This window comes from Ranitomeya imitator, chromosome 4 (assembly GCF_032444005.1).
Source record: "Ranitomeya imitator isolate aRanImi1 chromosome 4, aRanImi1.pri, whole genome shotgun sequence".
NCBI classification, from domain to species: Eukaryota; Metazoa; Chordata; class Amphibia; order Anura; family Dendrobatidae; genus Ranitomeya; species Ranitomeya imitator.
Genome location: NC_091285.1, coordinates 19,511,737 through 19,531,523, shown reverse-complemented (window position 1 = coordinate 19,531,523; position 19,787 = coordinate 19,511,737). Strand labels below are relative to the sequence as shown.

The window sequence follows — 19,787 nt, the reverse complement described above, 5'->3', positions numbered from 1 at the left end:
CAACCCTATAGAACAGGGGTCCCCAACTCCAGTCCTCAAGGCCCACCAACAGGTCATGTTTTCAGGATTTCCTTAGTCTTGCCCAGGTAATAATTGCATCACCTGTGCAATGCAAAGGAAATCCTGAAAACATGACCTGTTGGTGGGCCTTGAGGACTGGAGTTGGGGACCCCTGCTATAGAAAACCTTTGGAGGGAGTTGAAAGTCCGTGTTGCCAAACGAAAAGCCAAAAACATCACTGCTCTAGAGGAGATCTGCATGGAGGAATGGGCCAACATACCAACAACAGTGTGTGGCAACCTTGTGAAGACTTACAGAAAACGTTTGACCTCTGTCATTGCCAACAAAGGATATATTACAAAGTATTGAGATGAAATTTTGTTTCTGACCAAATACTTATTTTCCACCATAATATGCAAATAAAATGATAAAAAAACAGACAATGTGATTTTCTGGATTTTTTTTTCTCAGTTTGTCTCCCATAGTTGAGGTCTACCTATGATGTAAATTACAGACGCCTCTCATCTTTTTAAGTGGTGGAACTTGCACTATTGCTGACTGACTAAATACTTTTTTGCCCCACTGTATATATTGCATATTATGGTGGAAAATAAGTATTTGGTCAGAAACAAACAATCAAGATTTCTGGCTCTCACAGACCTGTAACTTCTTCTTTAAGAGTCTCCTCTTTCCTCCACTCATTACCTGTAGTAATGGCACCTGTTTAAACTTGTTATCAGTATAAAAAGACACCTGTGCACACCCTCAAACAGTCTGACTCCAAACTCCACTATAGTGAAGACCAAAGAGCTGTCAAAGGACACCAGAAACAAAACTGTAGCCCTGCACCAGGCTGGGAAGACTGAATCTGCAATAGCCAACCAGCTTGGAGTGAAGAAATCGACAGTGGGAGCAATAATTAGAAAATGGAAGACATACAAGACCACTGATAATCTCCCTCGATCTGGGTCTCCACGCAAAATCCCACCCCGTGGGGTCAGAATGATCACAAGAACGGTGAGCAAAAATCCCAGAACCACGCGGGGGGACCTAGTGAATGAACTGCAGAGAGCTGGGACCAATGTAACAAGGCCTACCATAAGTAACACACTACGCCACCATGGACTCAGATCCTGCAGTGCCAGACGTGTCCCACTGCTTAAGCCAGTACATGTCCGGGCCCGTCTGAAGTTTGCTAGAGAGCATTTGGATGATCCAGAGGAGTTTTGGGAGAATGTCCTATGGTCTGATGAAACCAAACTGGAACTGTTTGGTAGAAACACAACTTGTCGTGTTTGAAGGAAAAAGAATACTGAGTTGCATCCATCAAACACCATACCTACTGTAAAGCATGGTGGTGGAAACATCATGCTTTGGGGCGGTTTCTCTGCAAAGGGGCCAGGACGAGTGATCCGGGTACATGAAAGAATGAATGGGGCCATGTATCGTGAGATTTTGAGTGCAAACCTCCTTCCATCAGCAAGGGCATTGAAGATGAAACGTGGCTGGGTCTTTCAACATGACAATGATCCAAAGCACACCGCCAGGGCAACGAAGGAGTGGCTTCGTAAGAAGCATTTCAAGGTCCTGGAGTGGCCTAGCCAGTCTCCAGATCTCAACCCTATAGAAAACCTTTGGAGGGAGTTGAAAGTCCGTGTTGCCAAGCGAAAAGCCAAAAACATCACTGCTCTAGAGGAGATCTGCATGGAGGAATGGGCCAACATACCAACAACAGTGTGTGGCAACCTTGTGAAGACTTACAGAAAACGTTTGACCTCTGTCATTGCCAACAAAGGATATATTACAAAGTATTGAGATGAAATTTTGTTTCTGACCAAATACTTATTTTCCACCATAATATGCAAATAAAATTACAGACGCCTCTCATCTTTTTAAGTGGTGGAACTTGCACTATTGCTGACTGACTAAATACTTTTTTGCCCCACTGTAAAAAGCCAGGTGGGTCTACTTCTTAAGGTTTTGAAGAATGACAAATTTAGGATCAGCGTTTTCTTTTGGAGCCACCGGTAACGGCCGCCTTCTCTTCCGGGGCGACTTACTCGAGTCGGTCGTAGTTCACGCACATGAGCGGCACCTCCGTGCTGCATCGCTGGTGGAACTTGTACCCGCACGTCTGGCAGCGAAAACCCTGGAACAGCAGCTTCCGGCAAAAGTCACAGAACGCCAGAGTGAAGAAGGTTTTCCGTACCTGAAAAAAAAAAAACACAGAGCGAGAGTCATGTCACAAATGAAAAATGTGGCGGTCACAGAAAGAAAAAGAAAAAATGTATGTTCAGCAGAAGGACGACGACTAGCGGCAGCGGAGTGGTGCTGCTCATCTCCGGACCTTTATACAGGAACATCAGTGGTAAAGCTCCGCCGAGCTGCACCGTATACAGTCCACGTCCCTCCATTCTACCTACAAAGTTATGTGTGGTGAGGGGAACGTTCTCCAGGACTTCCACATGCAGCTCCTCCCCAGTCAGCCAGCTGATGTCCGTGTCCCAGCCGATCGGCTTCTTCTCTCTGTTGGGATGAAGAAGAGGATTTAGACATATGCATTTTTTCTAAATGCAAAGTAAAAATAAATAATAATAAAATATATATATATATATATATATATATATATATATATATATATATATATATATATATATATATATATATATATATACATACATGCACACACATATTGGCTTGCTCTCTGCAGTATATACTCTTTACATTTACAAATATTGTATTTAGCACTACCTGTGTATATTGTATATGAAAAGTACAATATAAAAATATTTATAAAATAAAGTATTGCAAAGTAAGAAAAGTTATATACGGTAATTAAAAAGTACAAAGTAAAAAATAACTTTAGACAGCAAAATATACACGCGTTAAATATATAAAAAAAAATCTCACTTTTTTTTAAAAAATATATTTACTCGTAAAAAGGCGGTAGTAATAAGTTACCCATTTCCATCTTTTATTATTGTTGTAATTCTTGGTCTGCTATTCCGTTCCCAGAGATGCATTGCGAACTCACCCAGAAGACTTAGGGTACCTTCACACTGAGCGACGCTGCAGCGATCCCGACGATGTCGATCGCTGCAGCGTCGCTGTTTGTTCGCTGGAGAGCTGTCACAGAGACAGCTCTCCAGCGACCAACGATGCCGGTAACCAGGGTAAACATCGGGTTACTAAGTGCAGAGCCGCGCTTAGTAACCCGATGTTTACCCTGGTTACCAGCATAAAAGTTAAAAAAAACAAACTACATACTTACCTTCCGTGTCTGTCCTCCGGCGTTCTGCTTCTCTGCACTGTGTAAGCGCAGCGGCCGGAAAGCAGAGCGGCGACGTCACCACTGTGCTCTGCTTTCCAGCTGACCGGCGCTGACAGTGCAGGAAGCAGAACGCCGGAGGACAGACACGGAAGGTAAGTATGTAGTGTTTGTTTTTTTTTTACTTTTACGCTGGTAACCAGGGTAAACATCGGGTTACTAAGCGCTGCACTGCGCTTAGTAACCCGATGTTTACTCTGGTTACCAGTGAAGACATCGCTGAATCGGTGTCACACACGCCGATTCAGCGATGTCAGCGGGTGATCCAGCGACGAAATAAAGTTCTGGACTTTCTGCACCGACCAACGATGGCACAGCAGGATCCTGATCGCTGCTGCGTGTCAAACTGAACGATATCGCTAGCCAGGACGCTGCAACGTCACGGATCGCTAGCGATATCGTTCAGTGTGAAGGTACCTGTAGCGGTCTCGCGAGACCGCTAAGTCATCTGGGTAATTTCGCAATGCATCCTGGGAACGGAAGATGGCGGCCGCATCACACAGCTTTGCTGGATCCCAGGGGTGAGTATAGAACTATTTTTTATATAAATTATTATTTATTTATTTATTTTTTTTTTAACAGGGATATGGTGCACACACTGCTAAATAATGCGTGGGCAGTGTTATATACCTACGTGGCTGGGCAATATACTACGTGGCTGGGCAATATACTACGTGGACATACATATTCTAGAATACCCGATGTGTTAGAATCGGGCCACCATCTAGTGTGTGTGTGTGTGTGTGTGTGTGCGCGCGCGTGTGTGTGCATATGTGTGTATATATATATATATATATATATATATATATGTTTTTTTTTTTAAGTTAAACTAAAAACAACTAAAAAAAGGGGGGAAAAAAGAAGCCCAGCACGTTACTGTTGAATCAGTGAAAAACACGATGTTCACAATCATTAAGGAGAGTCAGTGACATTCGGGTCACTCCAGGGTTATAGGACCGGAGCCGCTCACCCGTCCTGCACCCTGTACACCGCACAGCATTCTGGGATCAGACCTCGCATCATCAGCGCTTTCTTTAGACTGTCCCGTACGGTCACTCCACATCGGGCCGGCACCTGGAACGGCAAAAAAAAGGAGAAAAAAATATATATATTATCATTATTATGAAATGATAATAAAATAATGATAATTACATAATAATAATAAATAATGATAAATAATAATTAAATAATAATGATAGGGCAATCCCATAGCCCCTACAGCTATAACAAGTGTTGACACATGGTTATTTAAGAACCTCTGACCAACCAAACGTAGGTTTTCCCCGTGTGGAGGGCGTTTTGGATGTTCTCGCCTCTTTTAAAACAATTCGTCAACTAACAATTTCTGACTCAGACGGAATTAAGGTTTTCAGTATTGAAGATAATAGATCCTGATGCCAATGGACGACCAGTTTAGGTGGTTTTAATAAGCGGGGCGGGTGTTTCTATCGATCTGGATACCGCTAATGCAGTTAATATGGTAATCAGTAGTTCACACATTTTAATTTAAATTTTATTTACATTAACATATTCACACATGTGTGGTTTTAAATTTTAATCTTAGGCTAGGTTCACATTGCGTTAGTGCAATCCGTTGCACTAACGCAATGTACAAAAAGGGATTGCGTTTAGCGATCCCGCTAGCGCAGATGCCCGATCTGTGATAGCGAAAACAGACCCAAAAACACTGCAAGCAGCATTCGAGGTCCATCAGAAAATAACGGGACATTGCTAACGCGTGCCAAAAATGGCATACGTTAGGGATGCGTTAGATACATTGCGGTCAATGGGTGCGCTAACGGATCCGTTACATAGCGTTAGTGGCGCTATGTAACGGATTCCGTTAGCGGATACCCACTAACGCAATGTGAACCTAGCCTTACATGAATAAATTTATTACTTTTAAAAGATTTCCACCCCCCTTCCCATTCCCTCCTATTCCCTCCCCCACCCAATGCAGACGGCCTGTGGGGTGATGGCGATGGATGGCACATCAGTAGATGAGTATCGCTTAGAGAAGACATCTTGCAATGTGATCTATTTAAATACGGCCGCAGGTACTCTTTGAACGGCACATTAGGTGTTAATAGGGCAGGGACTGGGGTCGGATATAGCATATATCTAGCAAGCGGCAGTAAGGGGCGGTAACCATGACGAAGAGGGACGAATTCCCTTGAAACGCGTTGGTTGTGTTTTGCCCCAGCGAGGCTCCATAAGCCTCCGAGTACTGTCGGCCATTTTTTTCTGCTGCGCATCGAGGGACGTCACCGGCCGGGGCGCTCCTGGCTCTGCGCGATTCTGTCTGACCCCGCCTCCGAGATACTGGAGTATCCTGAACCGCAGCACCCACGGTCTACCGACTGATTGGGACAGTGTCCCACAATTGATAGATGGATACGGACTACAAGATGTTGGAGGGGTAGTCCAGGACTTAGGCGGCCCCAACCCATCAGATGATTACTTCCAGCTGCTGCGGGGCTTTATGACCACATCAAAGTTCAGTTCGACTCGGATGTGGACTGTGGTCATAATAAAAAGTTACAGACTCCTCAATGTCTATGGGCTGATGAAGGAGAGCATGAGCGCCCGCTCTGGAGGACACTCACCACCGTGCGCTGCTTGTTGGGTAGGAAGACTCGGACGATAGGCTTCTGAGGAGACTTGGGGTTAATCCGGGAGAGGTCGGAGGGGTTCTGTAGGACGGAGAGAGATGAGGGCGCTAGAGACAGGGTGGAGGGGACGGATGACAGAGCCATTTCTGACGACAGGGAAGAGGAGTCCGCGCCGTTCCCCATTGACTCCAGTAACTGCTGCTCCCTCTGCTGGAGGGCATCCAGTTTGCTCGTGTACTCCTCATAAGCCTGCGAGGGGGAGAAAAAAAAAAAAAAAATAAAATAAAAAAAATCAACATCGAGCCTGACGTTCTGTGACCACAAAAAAACAAAACATGGCTGCTTTTGTGTAGAAACGGCGCCCCACCTGTCTACAGGTTGTGTCTGGTAATGCAGCTCGTTAGCGGTCAGAGTGGAGACAGTAACAAGAGGCGGCGCTCTCCCTGGAGGACCCGAGAATGAACGCTGTGTAATACTTCCTTTGCCCTGTGGTGGTGCTGCAGGGAAACTGAACACTTACGGCCAGGTGATCCCTCAGATCACAGCTGATCGCCATCTGACCCTTTAACAATAAAGCCACATTGGCAGCTGTTGTTCTCTGTTATCAGACATGTAGCTCCCGTCTCCCCAGGGCCGAGGACCTTCACGTACACACGGGTGATGGTTCTCAGCAGCTTCCCTTAACCCGCAGTGACGCAGCGGACTAGGCGGGAGGTGAGCGGAGGATGGCGGTAAACAAGGGAGATCGCGGAGTTGAAGGATGAGACAAATGTTTGGGAAACTCCGAATAGAGTTCATAACAAATCTCAACCTCTGTTTACACAATGTGGGGGGATAAATCCTGGATCTGACAGCGAGGATCAGCGGTGGGGGGGCGAGGACATGTTCTGTAGGCCTTCACTTAACCCCTCAGTGTCCCACTAATGTGTGTGGAAAATGTGTATATACATATAGAATTTTTATTTTTTTTTTTTATATGCACAGACTCCTTTTAAGCAATTTCATTTTTTTTTATCATTCATTTTATGTCCCTTATCGGTTCAGGGAAGCAGACAGGAACGAGGAGTCTTATAAGCGATGCGATTGAAAGAGATTTAATGGTCGGGATCCGATCCGATTTAATGACGGAGCTCCTACCGGTGAGCGCGCGTCGGGGCTGTGTGTTACATGCAGATGAATGCAATCTATTGCTGCCTGTCATCGGTTAATGTCAGACTAGTGAAGAAGGCTACTTAAGTGTTATACAATGAAATGATAGGATCTCCCGCTGCCACGGTTTAAGGAGCTTTCTTATATCCTAGTCTGTAGCACTACAACTCACAGAATCCCCCTGTAGTTTTGCTAATGCTGCAGACTATTGCTCTTGAGTTCAGCATTCAGATTTATTAGGTGTGGAGTCATTGCTGGCACTCCCTTTAATAAGCCATCAGCTGCGCCGATCATCATACGTCCTGGCGGGAAGATGGCGCTGGCTGCTCGTTTCTCCTGCAGCGGCCACTGCAGGGAACTTTCAGTATTACACGGTGATTACTCAGAATAAGTCACCGCTCCTTAGTGGTCACTTGCTCTGGCTCATAGTGGGGGGTCCATCTATAGGACAAGCCCCACTGACAACAAGACCACCCCCCCCCCACACACAGAACATTAAAAACACAGTAACCCAAAAAAGTCGATGCTGCTGAACTTACTTCCACGTATATTGAGGGGGGGTTGTGCTCGCCTCCAAACTTGTCCAGGAGGGCTTCGATGTGCTCTTGTGTTAACTTAATCATCTGCTTAATATTCCAGATCTGAAAGATAAAAATTAAAAAGGAAATAAAAAAAAAAATTGAAGCCTGGCGACAAGGCTTAAGCTCCCCCGCAGGATGAAAGAAGTATTACATAGTCAGGTCCTCCAGAGTAAGAGACACTTGGTGTCAGTTCTGATTAAAGGGGCTATTCACATTTAGTCTGATGGTGCAAAACCGCAGTTCCCTGCCCAAAACGGTGGCCGGGGGACCAGGAGGTAGGGACACAGCACCACAACCTCAACATTATTAGGATCAATGGGGTCCAGAGGTTTTACCCCACGATCATCACATTGATGGCGCACACTGTAGATAAACCGCTTTAGGAAAAGAATTTCCGCTTCGGACATTATGATCAGGCACCTCCCTCCCTCCCTACAAGCTTCACTACGAAGCCCCGGACTGACATTACTGGGAGACTACGTGCACAGAGGTCGGCTCAGATGTAACTGGAGGATCCTTGATCTTTTTCCATGAGGGATTAAAAGTAGGGATAAATAAAACTAAAGTCCCCCCCCCAAAAAAAGAAAGTTCTCATGGTGTTTAGATCCGCAGGAGGAAGAGGACAGAGGGGGATAAACATTTGTCATGGAGCCGTCCCACCTGGAGGCCAAACACGCAGCCAACAACAAAAAAGCAGCATTTGTATTGGAGCCGAGGCCAAATATTGGTAATCAGGCAAAAAAACAACAAAACAACTAAAAAATGCACAGCCGCCATCCCTCCTCAAGCCGCCAGTGCACAGCCGCCGTCCCTCCTCCTCCGCAGAGACGCCCGTGCACAGCCGCCCCTACTCCTTAAGCCGCCTGTGCAGAGCCGCCGTCCCTCCTCCTTGAGCCGGCCGTGCACAGCCGCCGTCCCTCCTCCTTGAGCCGCCCGTGCACAGCCGCCGTCCCTCCTCCTTGAGCCGCCCGTGCACAGCCGCCGTCCCTCCTCCTTCAGCCGCCCGTGCAAAGCCGCCACCCCTACTCCTCGAGCCGCCCGTGCAAAGCCACGTTCCATTCTCCAGCGCAGAGCCGCCAATGCAGAGCTACTGTCCCTCCTCCACAGAGCCGCCTGTGCACAGCTGCCGTCCCTTCTCCTCCTTGAGCCGCCCGTGCACAGCCGCCATCCCTCCTCCTCCTTGAGCCACCAGTGCACAGCAGCCGCCGTCCCTCCTCCTTGAGCCGCCCGTGCACAGCCGCCGTCCCTCCTCCTTCAGCCGCCCGTGCAAAGCCGCCACCCCTACTCCTCGAGCCGCCCGTGCAAAGCCACGTTCCATTCTCCAGCGCAGAGCCGCCAATGCAGAGCTACTGTCCCTCCTCCACAGAGCCGCCTGTGCACAGCTGCCGTCCCTTCTCCTCCTTGAGCCGCCCGTGCACAGCCGCCATCCCTCCTCCTCCTTGAGCCACCAGTGCACAGCAGCCGCCGTCCCTCCTCCTCCTTGAGCCGCCCGTGCACAGCCGCCATCCCTCCTCCTCCTTGAGCCACCAGTGCACAGCAGCCGCCGTCCCTCCTCCTCCTTGAGCCGCCCGTGCACAGCCGCCATCCCTCCTCCTCCTTGAGCCGCCCGTGCAGAGCCACGGTCCATCCTCCTGCGCAGAGCCGCCTGTGCACAGCTGCTGTCCCTCCTCCTCCGCAGAGCCACCACCCCTCCTTCTCAGAGCCGCCCCGTGCACAGCTTCCACCCCTCTTCCTCCTTCGCAGAGCCACCCATGCACAGCTGCTGCCCGGCCTACCTCCTCCTCTTTGGGACCGCCTGTGCACAGCCGCCACTCCTTTTCAGGGCCTCCAGTGCAGAGCAGCCACCCACCTCTCGTTGTGGGGCAGCTGATGTACAGCCACAGCCCTCCTTGTGGGGCCGCCCATGCAGAGCTGCCACCACCCCTCCTCCTCGTGGGGCTGCCCATGTACAGCTACCCATGCAGAGCCACCACTCCTTATGGGGCCCGACGAGCAGACCTTTATTAGCTACCCAATATTTTCTTCTTATTACAGTCTTCATTAAAAATAGGCAGCGTCTACAGCTCCTGTGCAGAGCAAAGCGTATCCATAGCGACAGACTACAAAACAAACCCTTCTATGAAGTCTGATCCTCATCCTAGAAAAAAAAAAATTGTTCCGAGTGTAGAATCGTATTAGAATCAGAATTTGATTTGTTTTTTTACTCGTGATCTGAACCACTTGCAAAATTGCTTCATTTTCCAATTGAAAAAAAAATAAATTATATTTTCGAAGTTTGCCAGCCGTGGAGACATCGGGCTGATCGGTCTTATTGCTGCGATCCATCCCGATGCTTAGGATAAACGGGGATGTGGACAGAACTTACCGCCGGAGCCGGGCTGGAGATCTTCATATTCCTCGGGCCGTCCTCACCCTCCGGTCTGGGGAGAGGAACCAGCTAGACGAGTTCCATGTTTCAGGCCCCGCAGACTTGAGGGCGTCTCTGGGATTAATAGTTTCTGCATGACACCTGCCAAGTCCTAGGAGAAGGCGAGAAGTGGCCTCCACACTTGGGGCGGACGGGGAGCTGGTTTACCACCCACAGCTTATACAAAACGGGCAAGACCTCAATCACTCCACCATATTGATAACTGTATAATGGGACCCTCCTTTCCCCACCAGAACAGTGGTCTCCACTTGCCTCCTTACTGCACAACCGCCCAGAGGAGTTTGCCGGGTTTCCTCCACCTCGAATTTTCCCAACTTTCCCTTGACAATACATACAGCGCATAGTATCCCGCGGCAATCAGGGGTGATGGGTGGGATCAACATGAAGTGGTCAAATTCCCTGCAGTGACGCCACAGGAGGAGCGAGGTATTACACCGTGCCTAGTCAACGCACGACAAGACGGGGCCACCGGAGAAAGACCTCCTTTATATCTCCACTTTCCTCTCTGGTCTACTAACTCATGACTCCCTGATGACCAGCCTAACATCGATTCGAAGACCCCTAGTCCAGTGGCCGCCGGCGGGGAGCCTCCCAAGTAGAAGCACCGGAGAAGCTGACAGGTGGGAGTAGGTTCTCGACGCTCCCGTCCGGCAGCCACAGATCATGGATGTGGCCTCTGGACCAGGGTCCTGTGAAATTTATTCGCTCACCTTTACTAAGAAACATCAACAATTATGAGATCTGTAACCAGATGTGAAGCCCGACATCTTTTTGTGCATGCCTGATTGTGTCCGCACTTACAGTTGTCATTAATGGTCGTCTGAGGAAGGTTCTGCTGGTAAATGTACTTGGGAAAACCATCAAGATCCGCTGCTGGCAGCTCCCTAGATAATTACTAACCACGCTTTGCGTTGACGTGTTGGAGAACAGATCATGGGATGCTTTTACATTCACTCGTGAAGGCCTCTTCGTGGAACCACCCATGTTGTCTCCAGACTAATCCTTGGCTTTCATTGCGTTCAAGACTCGTCTCTGAACAGGACAGATCTCCATTTCAACCTCCAGTCTTCATCTGGAGACCATGAAGAGGCCTTCGTGAGGGAACGTCCCACCAGTCCGTCTCCCGTAATTACGGTGGGAGGTGGAATAATGTTCAGTAACTGGGACCCAGTTACTATGGTCTTCATTATAGGTAAAATAACTTGGCCTTACATTGATGTGGTAGAACCATTTGTCTAAAATTGTCCCATAAGCTGCTATTCAACAAAACAATGCCTATGCCTGGCCACACATTGCTCGTGCTACTTTGAGTAGCCTGTGGGGCCTAAACGTGCTACCATGGCCTGCAGCTTCTCCAGACTTGTCTCCCATTGCTCACAACTAGGACATCATTGGTTGACAACTGGTAAAGGAGCTCCCAGCAGTGGATTTTGATGATTTGCCCAAGTGCACTCAGTACAACAGAACCTCCCTCAGATGACCATTAATAACTGATAGCAGCTGAGTGCAAGTGCGGGCAATGAACAAACTGCCGTGTGTGTACATGATATATCTGGCCATTATAGGTCTTGTACCTAATATTTTTTCACCGGTTTTCCCTTCTGCAGTCTTTTAAATCATCATCTGTCTCCGAGCCTGTGGGTGTACACTAGTTGTCATGTCGTTTCCTATACACAAATAATAGCGATTCCTGCTCTCCTGTCTATTTAGCACATGTTCAGCAACATGGAGAACATAATACAGCAGTACCGAGAAGTGTAGCTGTGAATACAGCTCTGGAGAACATTAAACAGTACTGAGCAGTGCAACTGTGAATCCAGTGCTGGGGAGAGAACTTACTACAGAGCTGCACCTTCAGTATGCGTCTCTCACTCTGATCCTCTCTCCATAGATCTCAGTAGGCGGCTGTAATCTGTTCTCTCAGTGTAGCAGTCTTGTCTTCTGACGGACAGATTTTAGTCGCTTTTCATAGTCTATGATGAGATCCGGAGGAGAAAAAGTGGCTGAATATTTACTCTGATAAGATATATTACAAGGTTTCTCATATTTGCTTGCACCATTGACTATGTAGAGTTTGTTGAACCGACATTGACCTTTACCCTTAACATTTTACTCTGTTTTAGAAAAAACGCAATCTGCTGCAGTCTGGAAACCATCATCAAGCAGGTTAGCGGTGTGAACACCAGGGTCAGAGACGCTGTCAACCTACCGAAGGTGTCTGAACAACATTGGGAAACCTGATACTTGCTCTGGGATTTCACGGGTACTGGGATGTCAGTGAGCTGTAGACAATTCACAAGCGGATCAGTCAACAGAAGCAGATGACGGCCTCCAGGTAACGAGCGGAGACTTAATGGTTCACCGGATCTGGAGAGGAGGATTTGTCCTTGTAAACCTCAACTATTCGCGGGATGATATTCTCAGATTAGAAGGTTCAATCCCAGATCCTCAATAATAAAATCGTGCTCAGAGAGGCGGACAAGACGCCGAGAACTGGTGGTTCCAAAGGTCAAGACGACTCAAGACGCTGAGAGAACCCACCTTTATCCAGGTACAAGCTTTACTGCTGATCGACCAGTAACCTCGAATCATCTGGAAATAAGGGATTCTCCTTACATAAGCAATGGTCGTATAACGAGGCACATCCCCCGGCTTACGCTCCACATCAGAAGGCGAGAGGCGCTGCCTACAGAGCGACAACGGTCTCATGCGCGGACCCCCACTCTAATAGAAACCATGCACAACACCGGCCGCATGGACTATACTAACCGGTATCCGGGAGGCCGCAGTCTGCAGCAGGTCAGAAGAACATCCCACCTCCGCGTGTGACAGCGAGGGCTGCGTGTCCTGTCCCCTTTAACATACCCACCATACTCTGAGCCTTGACTGCTTTATATTAGATTCAGCAAGAACTTATTTTAGCAATTTGTTGTACAGTACTGAAGAAAAGGGGCACCCATCAATGAGCCTTGGGCAGCCCACCAGTGAGCCTTGGGCACCCTTGACCATGTCAACACTGGTTCACTGGATGTTTTCCTTCCTTTGACCACTTTGATATTTCCCAACCTCAGCAGACCAGCAACCCCCCAACAGAGGAGCCGACGGACACCTGGTACCAACCCCCCGCTTCCACAGGTGCCGCTGGTCACCTGGTACCCCACCTCCCCCAAGGAGCCACCAGACACTCTCCTATCTTCCGCAGGAGCCACCAGACACCTGGTTGCCCCTCCTTCATTCCACAGGAGCCGCCAGACACCTGGTACCCCCTCATTTCACAGGAGCCGCCAGAAACCTGGTTGCCCTTCCCTCATTCCACAGGAGCCGCCAGAAACCTGGTACCCCCTCACCATCTTGCACAGGAGCTACCTGCACCCGGTACCCCTCCATATCCTCCACAGGAGCCACCAAACACCTGCCCCCACAGGAGTCACCTGCACCCAGTACCCCCATATCTTCCACAGGAGCTGACAAACCTTGTACCCTCCTCATCTTTTACGAGACCTGCCAGACACCTGGTACCCCCCACATCCCTCTTCCACAAGAGCCACCAGACACGCTCTTTCCACAAAAGTCAAACATTGGTCATCCCCTACCCTTACACAAGAGCCGCCAGAAATCTAGGGACCAACTGACAAGACCTTCTGTTTTCGAGATGCCTCTGACCCATCTGTCCAGCCCTCACGGTTCGGTGTTTGTCAGTCTCTCGGCCTTCACACTTGACTTATTTTACCTTCTTCCAACAAAGAAACTTGAAGAACTGACCGTTCACTTCCTCCCCTTATCGCACCGACCATCAAGGCCACGGACTCCAATCATCAGAGCTTTATACACGGGAACCGGATGTCAACCACGAACGTTGCCCATATGGGTGGTCTCCCTCAGGCCGAAGAAGTTCTCATTATGACCAGGTCTTATGCATATTTTCTTCTTGAGCTACAGGACTCCTTTGTCTCCAGAAACAAACGAGCGGTGGACCCTTTCTAGACCCTTCGGGGGAGTTTGTGAGTGTCGGAACCTTGGTGGACTGAGATCGATAACCTACCCCAACAAGAGACCATCAAGAACCGTGAACAGAATGCAACAGGCGCCCCCTAGTGGTGGCCTCAGACAGAACGTTATCTCTGGGTCTATGCAGGGGATTAGATGGAGGGTGCTCCAGGTCCAGCCACGAGCTTTCGTGAGGAGCAACTCCTTCCTTCTGCTGATTGGGGAGTCAGAAAACCTCTTCACTGGCAGAACATGGTGGAAATTAACAAAAAGACAACGCTGAAGCTGAACCGGTTTTTCCTACGGCTCGAGGATCAAAAGACACAAAGACGACGAAAGGTGAAGTGTCCTCGGCTCACTTGACTCTTAAGGTTGGATTGTAGGATCTGGGTGTGAGAACGAGAGGGAGGAGAACCGAGAAACACCAGACTAAAAGCTGAAGGCTCGGACATGTATCGCCGGCGAGAGGCCGCAACAGCGATTGGGGGGGGGGGGGGGGGCGCAAGAGGCCGCAACAGCACAAGGAAACCTATGACCAGGTCTGCCAAGGACAGCAATGGTGGAGCAAAGACCTGGGTCATGGCACACAAAAGCACTGCCACCATCAAGAGTTAGGGGGCGCTCTAAGCCACTTATTCGGAGGCAGAGGTTCTCCATCAACCACAGCTGTGGCATCAACGACTGGAAAGGAAATCGCAGGGGGGACAGAGCTACTTCCTACAGAACTACTGAGTGGGCAGATTACAGCTCCCCAACTACAGTTTTGGGTTTAGGTGGTCCTACCAGTGATTGACAGTCCTTCAAAAAGGACACTGTATGCGAACAGCTGTCAATCACTGAGTAGGACCGCCTACTGGACTCATAAAAAAACACCAGGGATTTCAATGAATAAGTCCAGTGGGCGGTCCTACTTAGTGCTTGACAGCTCTCCGCATGCAGCATCCTACCAGAAGGCCTGTCAATCACTGGTAGGACCGCCCACTGGACTTCTCAAACACAAAACAATGAATAAAACCGCGAGTTACACAGAACCTTTTCCCACAATCCTTACATCGCTCTGCTCGGCTTCTCCTGCGCCGTCCACAAATCAATGTCACAGGTTCCCTTTAAAAAAAGCAGTTTTCTACATTACATCATCCCTTTACTCGGGGACCCCACATGTGAGAACAAAGGGGCCGGAGCGAAGTTGCCCACTTAAGTGATTTTAACACCGTCCCCGGTTGCATTTCCCTCCACGGTCGGGCAGTCGGAGATCCTCTGTGCGGGAAAAACCCGTAATAAAGGAGGCAGTGCCTCCTAGTCCTGCACGGGGAGGGGAAGAAGAATCCTAACTGCTAACCGATCAGCCGCCCAGGAGACCTCCCGACACCTGGAGAGTCTCTCAGACATCTCACCTTAAAAGAAGATGAAAACCCCTTTAAGATTTCACACTCCAGAATCACTGGCGCAGACATTTGGGAATTATTGGTGGAAAATCAGAGTCAGGATGCGGCCTCCCTGCACACTGTCCGCCATGCTTTACAGTGCGGCAGGTTTCAGCACAATCTGGAACCGTCAGATTACGGCAGAGGAGCGAGAACACAAGAGCTGTCACGACGGCGGCATCTTCAGTCACGATACTGGCAGCCTCAGCTGCTGACTCCATGTTGTCATGACACATCCATATCCCAACACCACCTTGTCACAACACAGGAGGCGGCCGGACGGTGTCACGACGGATCCCAAGCCCGTAGTGACCTCCATCGCGATAACGTCACGACACAATGTTATACCCATCCCATTGTGACATGAATGACACTCTCTCCCCAGCACCATTGTGACAGACGCCTATGGTGTGAGGACACATCTGATAGAACAATATCATTATGTCGTGACAGAGATCATCGAGACCCAACTACAAAGAAAAGATGCAGGCACATCACGACATACACAGAATAGAGGGACACAACAGACTGCTCTATCGTGACATATCGCCATGAAGGCGTCACTCACATCCCGATCCTGTCATGGGATGAATGAAAACCGAGCAGCATTGTCACGACAGCAGGTGACAGGCACAACACGACATGACGACAGACACAATGACCGGCCAGATGACAGCTCCTCGCCGGTGGCGGCCCCGCTCACCTCCTCCGGGTATCCCCCGGCCGCCGCCATCTCCCCGGCTCCGCTCAGGCTCCCGGTCTCCGACTCCAGGTCCCCGTTGAGCAGTGAGGGCCCCTCGGCCGATCCCCCGCTTAGCGCCGCCATCTTGAAGTGATCGGGAGCCGCGGGAGCGAGCACGAAAGGCAGCAGAGGCCCAGCTGTCCAGTGCGTCACCTGAAGGGGCGGGGCGAGCGGCCGGCGTACGCGCACACGTCAGCTTTACACCAATCACAGGCGAGAGGGGCCCGGACAAAGCTCTGCTGGTGACGTCACGCTGGGGGAACCCTCGCATCTTAGCCCCGCCTCCCCCCGCTCAGGTGCAGAGAGCGCGTTCCCGCCGCGGCTCTGACGTCATTGTACCCTGCGGCCGTGACGTCACAAGTCCCTACTTCAATCTTTAAAGCGGGGTGAGATGGGAGGCAGAATTTTCCAAAGAGAAGGACCCAGAGCAGAAATAGGCAGAGAGAGAGAAGGGAATGGGCAGCATTATAGTCTCTAGTACTTCATTATGGAGAAGAGCAGGGGTAAACAGATTTTTTTGGGCCATGGGCTACACTTCTTTTAAAGGGGTTCTTACATAAATATATCACCAGAATCACCATCAGTACATGACGCCATCACCGAAACCACCATCAGTACATGAATACGTCACAGGAACCACCATCAGTACATGACTATATAACCAAACCCACCATCAGTACATGACTACATCACAGAAACCACCGTCAGTACATGAATACGTCACAGGAACCACCATCAGTACATGACTACGTCACAGGAACCACCATCAGTACATGACTACATCACCGAAACCACCGTCAGTACATGACTACATCACAGAAACCACCGTCAGTACATGACTATATAACCAAACCCACCATCAGTACATGAATACATACGTACGCGCACACGTCAGCTTTACACCAATCACAGGCGAGAGGGGCCCGAACAAAGCTCTGCTGGTGACGTCACGCTGGGGGAACCCTCGCATCTTAGCCCCGCCTCCCCCCCGCTCAGGTGCAGGGAGCGCGTTCCCGCCGCGGCTCTGACGTCATTGTACCCTGCGGCCGTGACGTCACAAGTCCCTACTTCAATCTTTAAAGCGGGGTGAGATGGGAGGCAGAATTTTCCAAAGAGAAGGACCCAGAGCAGAAATAGGCAGAGAGAGAGAAGGGAATGGGCAGCATTATAGTCTCTAGTACTTCATTATGGAGAAGAGCAGGGGTAAACAGATTTTTTTGGGCCATGGGCTACACTTCTTTTAAAGGGGTTCTTACATAAATATATCACCAGAATCACCATCAGTACATGACGCCATCACCGAAACCACCATCAGTACATGAATACGTCACAGGAACCACCATCAGTACATGACTATATAACCAAACCCACCATCAGTACATGACTACATCACAGAAACCACCGTCAGTACATGAATACGTCACAGGAACCACCATCAGTACATGACTACGTCACAGGAACCACCATCAGTACATGACTACATCACCGAAACCACCGTCAGTACATGACTACATCACAGAAACCACCGTCAGTACATGACTATATAACCAAACCCACCATCAGTACATGAATACATCACTGAAACCACCATCAGTACATAAATATATCACCAGAATCACCGTAAGTACATGACGCCATCACCGAAACCACCATCAGTACATGAATACGTTACAGGAACCACCATCAGTACATGACTACATCACAGAAACCACCGTGAATACATGACTATGTCACAGGAACCACCATCAGTACCTGAATATGTCACAGGAACCACCATCAGTACATGAATACATCACTGAAACCACCATCAGTACATCACTATATAACCAAACCCACCATCAGTACATGAATACATCACTGAAACCACCATCAGTACATAAATATATCACCAAAATCACTGTAAGTACATGATGCCATCACCGAAACCACCATCAGTACATGACTACGTCACAGGAACCACCATCAGTACATGAATACATCACTGAAACCACCATCAGTACATAAATATATCACCAAAATCACTGTAAGTACATGACGCCATCACCGAAACCACCATCAGTACATGAATACGTCACAGGAACCACCATTAGTACATGAATATGTCACAGGAACCACCATCAGTACATGACTATATAACCAAACCCACCATCAGTACATGACTACGTCACAGGAACCACCATCAGTACATGAATACATCACTGAAACCACCATCAGTACATGACTATATAACCAAACCCACCATCAGTACATGAATACATCACTGAAACCACCATCAGTACATAAATATATCACCAGAATCACCGTAACTACATGACGCCATCACCGAAACCACCATCAGTACATGACTACGTCACAGGAACCGCCGCCAGTACATGACTATATAACCAAACCCACCATCAGTACATGAATACATCACCAAAACCACCGTCAGTACATGAATATGGAGCGCCCCCAGACGCAGGGCCGGTCCTCTCTGTCTCAGTTCTTGGGTTGTCAGGGTGGCTGGACCCGGTCCGTGACCCTGCTAAGGGGCGTCCAATAAAAGGGGTGATGAAAGTCGGCTAAGGTTTCGTGACGCCACCTGTGGTATTCGGTCAGGTCGACCGACGCTGCTTGGGGTCCACTGGGGTGATGTGATGGCAGCTAGATGGTATACCTTCCCACAGGTGAAGTATATCCCCAGGGCTTCCCAGTATGATGGATGGTGATGGTGTGAGGCGCAGTCAATAACGAGGACACAGGGTTGCAGTCTCTTTACCTTTTACTGAAGACTTCAGGATCCTCAATCCAGGGCACTGTCAACAGGGCTGTCTGAGACCAGCCGGTTCGAAGGCACATCCAGAGTTCCCTTTGCAGGTGGAAATCGTTGCCTACCACTAGCGCCTGTGTGTTGTAGTTCTTCCAAGCTGAGCATTCGGGATAGTCCTCACAAATTCTGTTCTCGTTCTTTCTATTCTCCGTCCCCCAAGTTTGTTATGGCTAGGACACACCCGTTTGACGGGTAGGCTCGGAGCTCTTCTGGGACCCTGGAGACACCCCTCTCCACGGTTGCCCCCTATGTCTGCTTAGGTGACGTAAGGTAGGCAGCCAACCTATAATTAACTGTCCTGCCGCTGTTTGAAGTAAGGCATAGAGTCAGTTACTTCCTCGGTGTTCCGGTCACCGGCTACGCGCCTCAGTAGGATGTTGCAATTCTCGGGGCACGAGTCCTACTGGCTCTCCTTTGTGCTTGATCTCGTTTCTCACTGTCCACAATATCCTTCGCTTCATGTCCTTTCTTAAGATGCTGCCGCAAGGTAGTGCAGGCGCGGCTCTGTAACGATCTGTCCTTGTCGCTAAGTCACTGCCAGGTTCCCACGCCTGACAGGGACCCCTCTGAATCTTCCCCGCAACACCCCCTGCCACGGGATGTTGCCTGGGCAAAACCCAGCCAGCTTCTGCCTGACTTCCTATCCAACCCCTAGTTTTACCAGTGTGAGGAGTGGCCTAATAAATACAACCTTTTGCTCCCCCTAGTGGCCGGAGTGTGAAGTGTA

General features: G+C 49.3%; 1 protein-coding gene across 2 annotated transcripts in view; it reads right to left on the bottom strand.

The window, feature by feature from the left end:
• The window catches only part of BRAF (B-Raf proto-oncogene, serine/threonine kinase), a 30,867-nt gene extending 14,498 nt beyond the window's left edge, over nt 1-16,369 (bottom strand). For both annotated transcript variants that reach the window (XM_069763238.1, XM_069763239.1), the window contains exons 1-6: nt 16,213-16,369; nt 7,629-7,730; nt 5,935-6,189; nt 4,299-4,402; nt 2,424-2,526; nt 2,061-2,209 (exon numbers count right to left, since the gene is read on the bottom strand). In XM_069763238.1, coding sequence (XP_069619339.1) covers nt 2,061-2,209; nt 2,424-2,526; nt 4,299-4,402; nt 5,935-6,189; nt 7,629-7,730; nt 16,213-16,335 — 836 coding nt within the window. In that variant the 5' untranslated portion in view covers nt 16,336-16,369. The remainder of the gene's footprint in view (nt 1-2,060; nt 2,210-2,423; nt 2,527-4,298; nt 4,403-5,934; nt 6,190-7,628; nt 7,731-16,212) is intronic.
• Nucleotides 16,370-19,787: the final 3,418 nt, after the last annotated feature.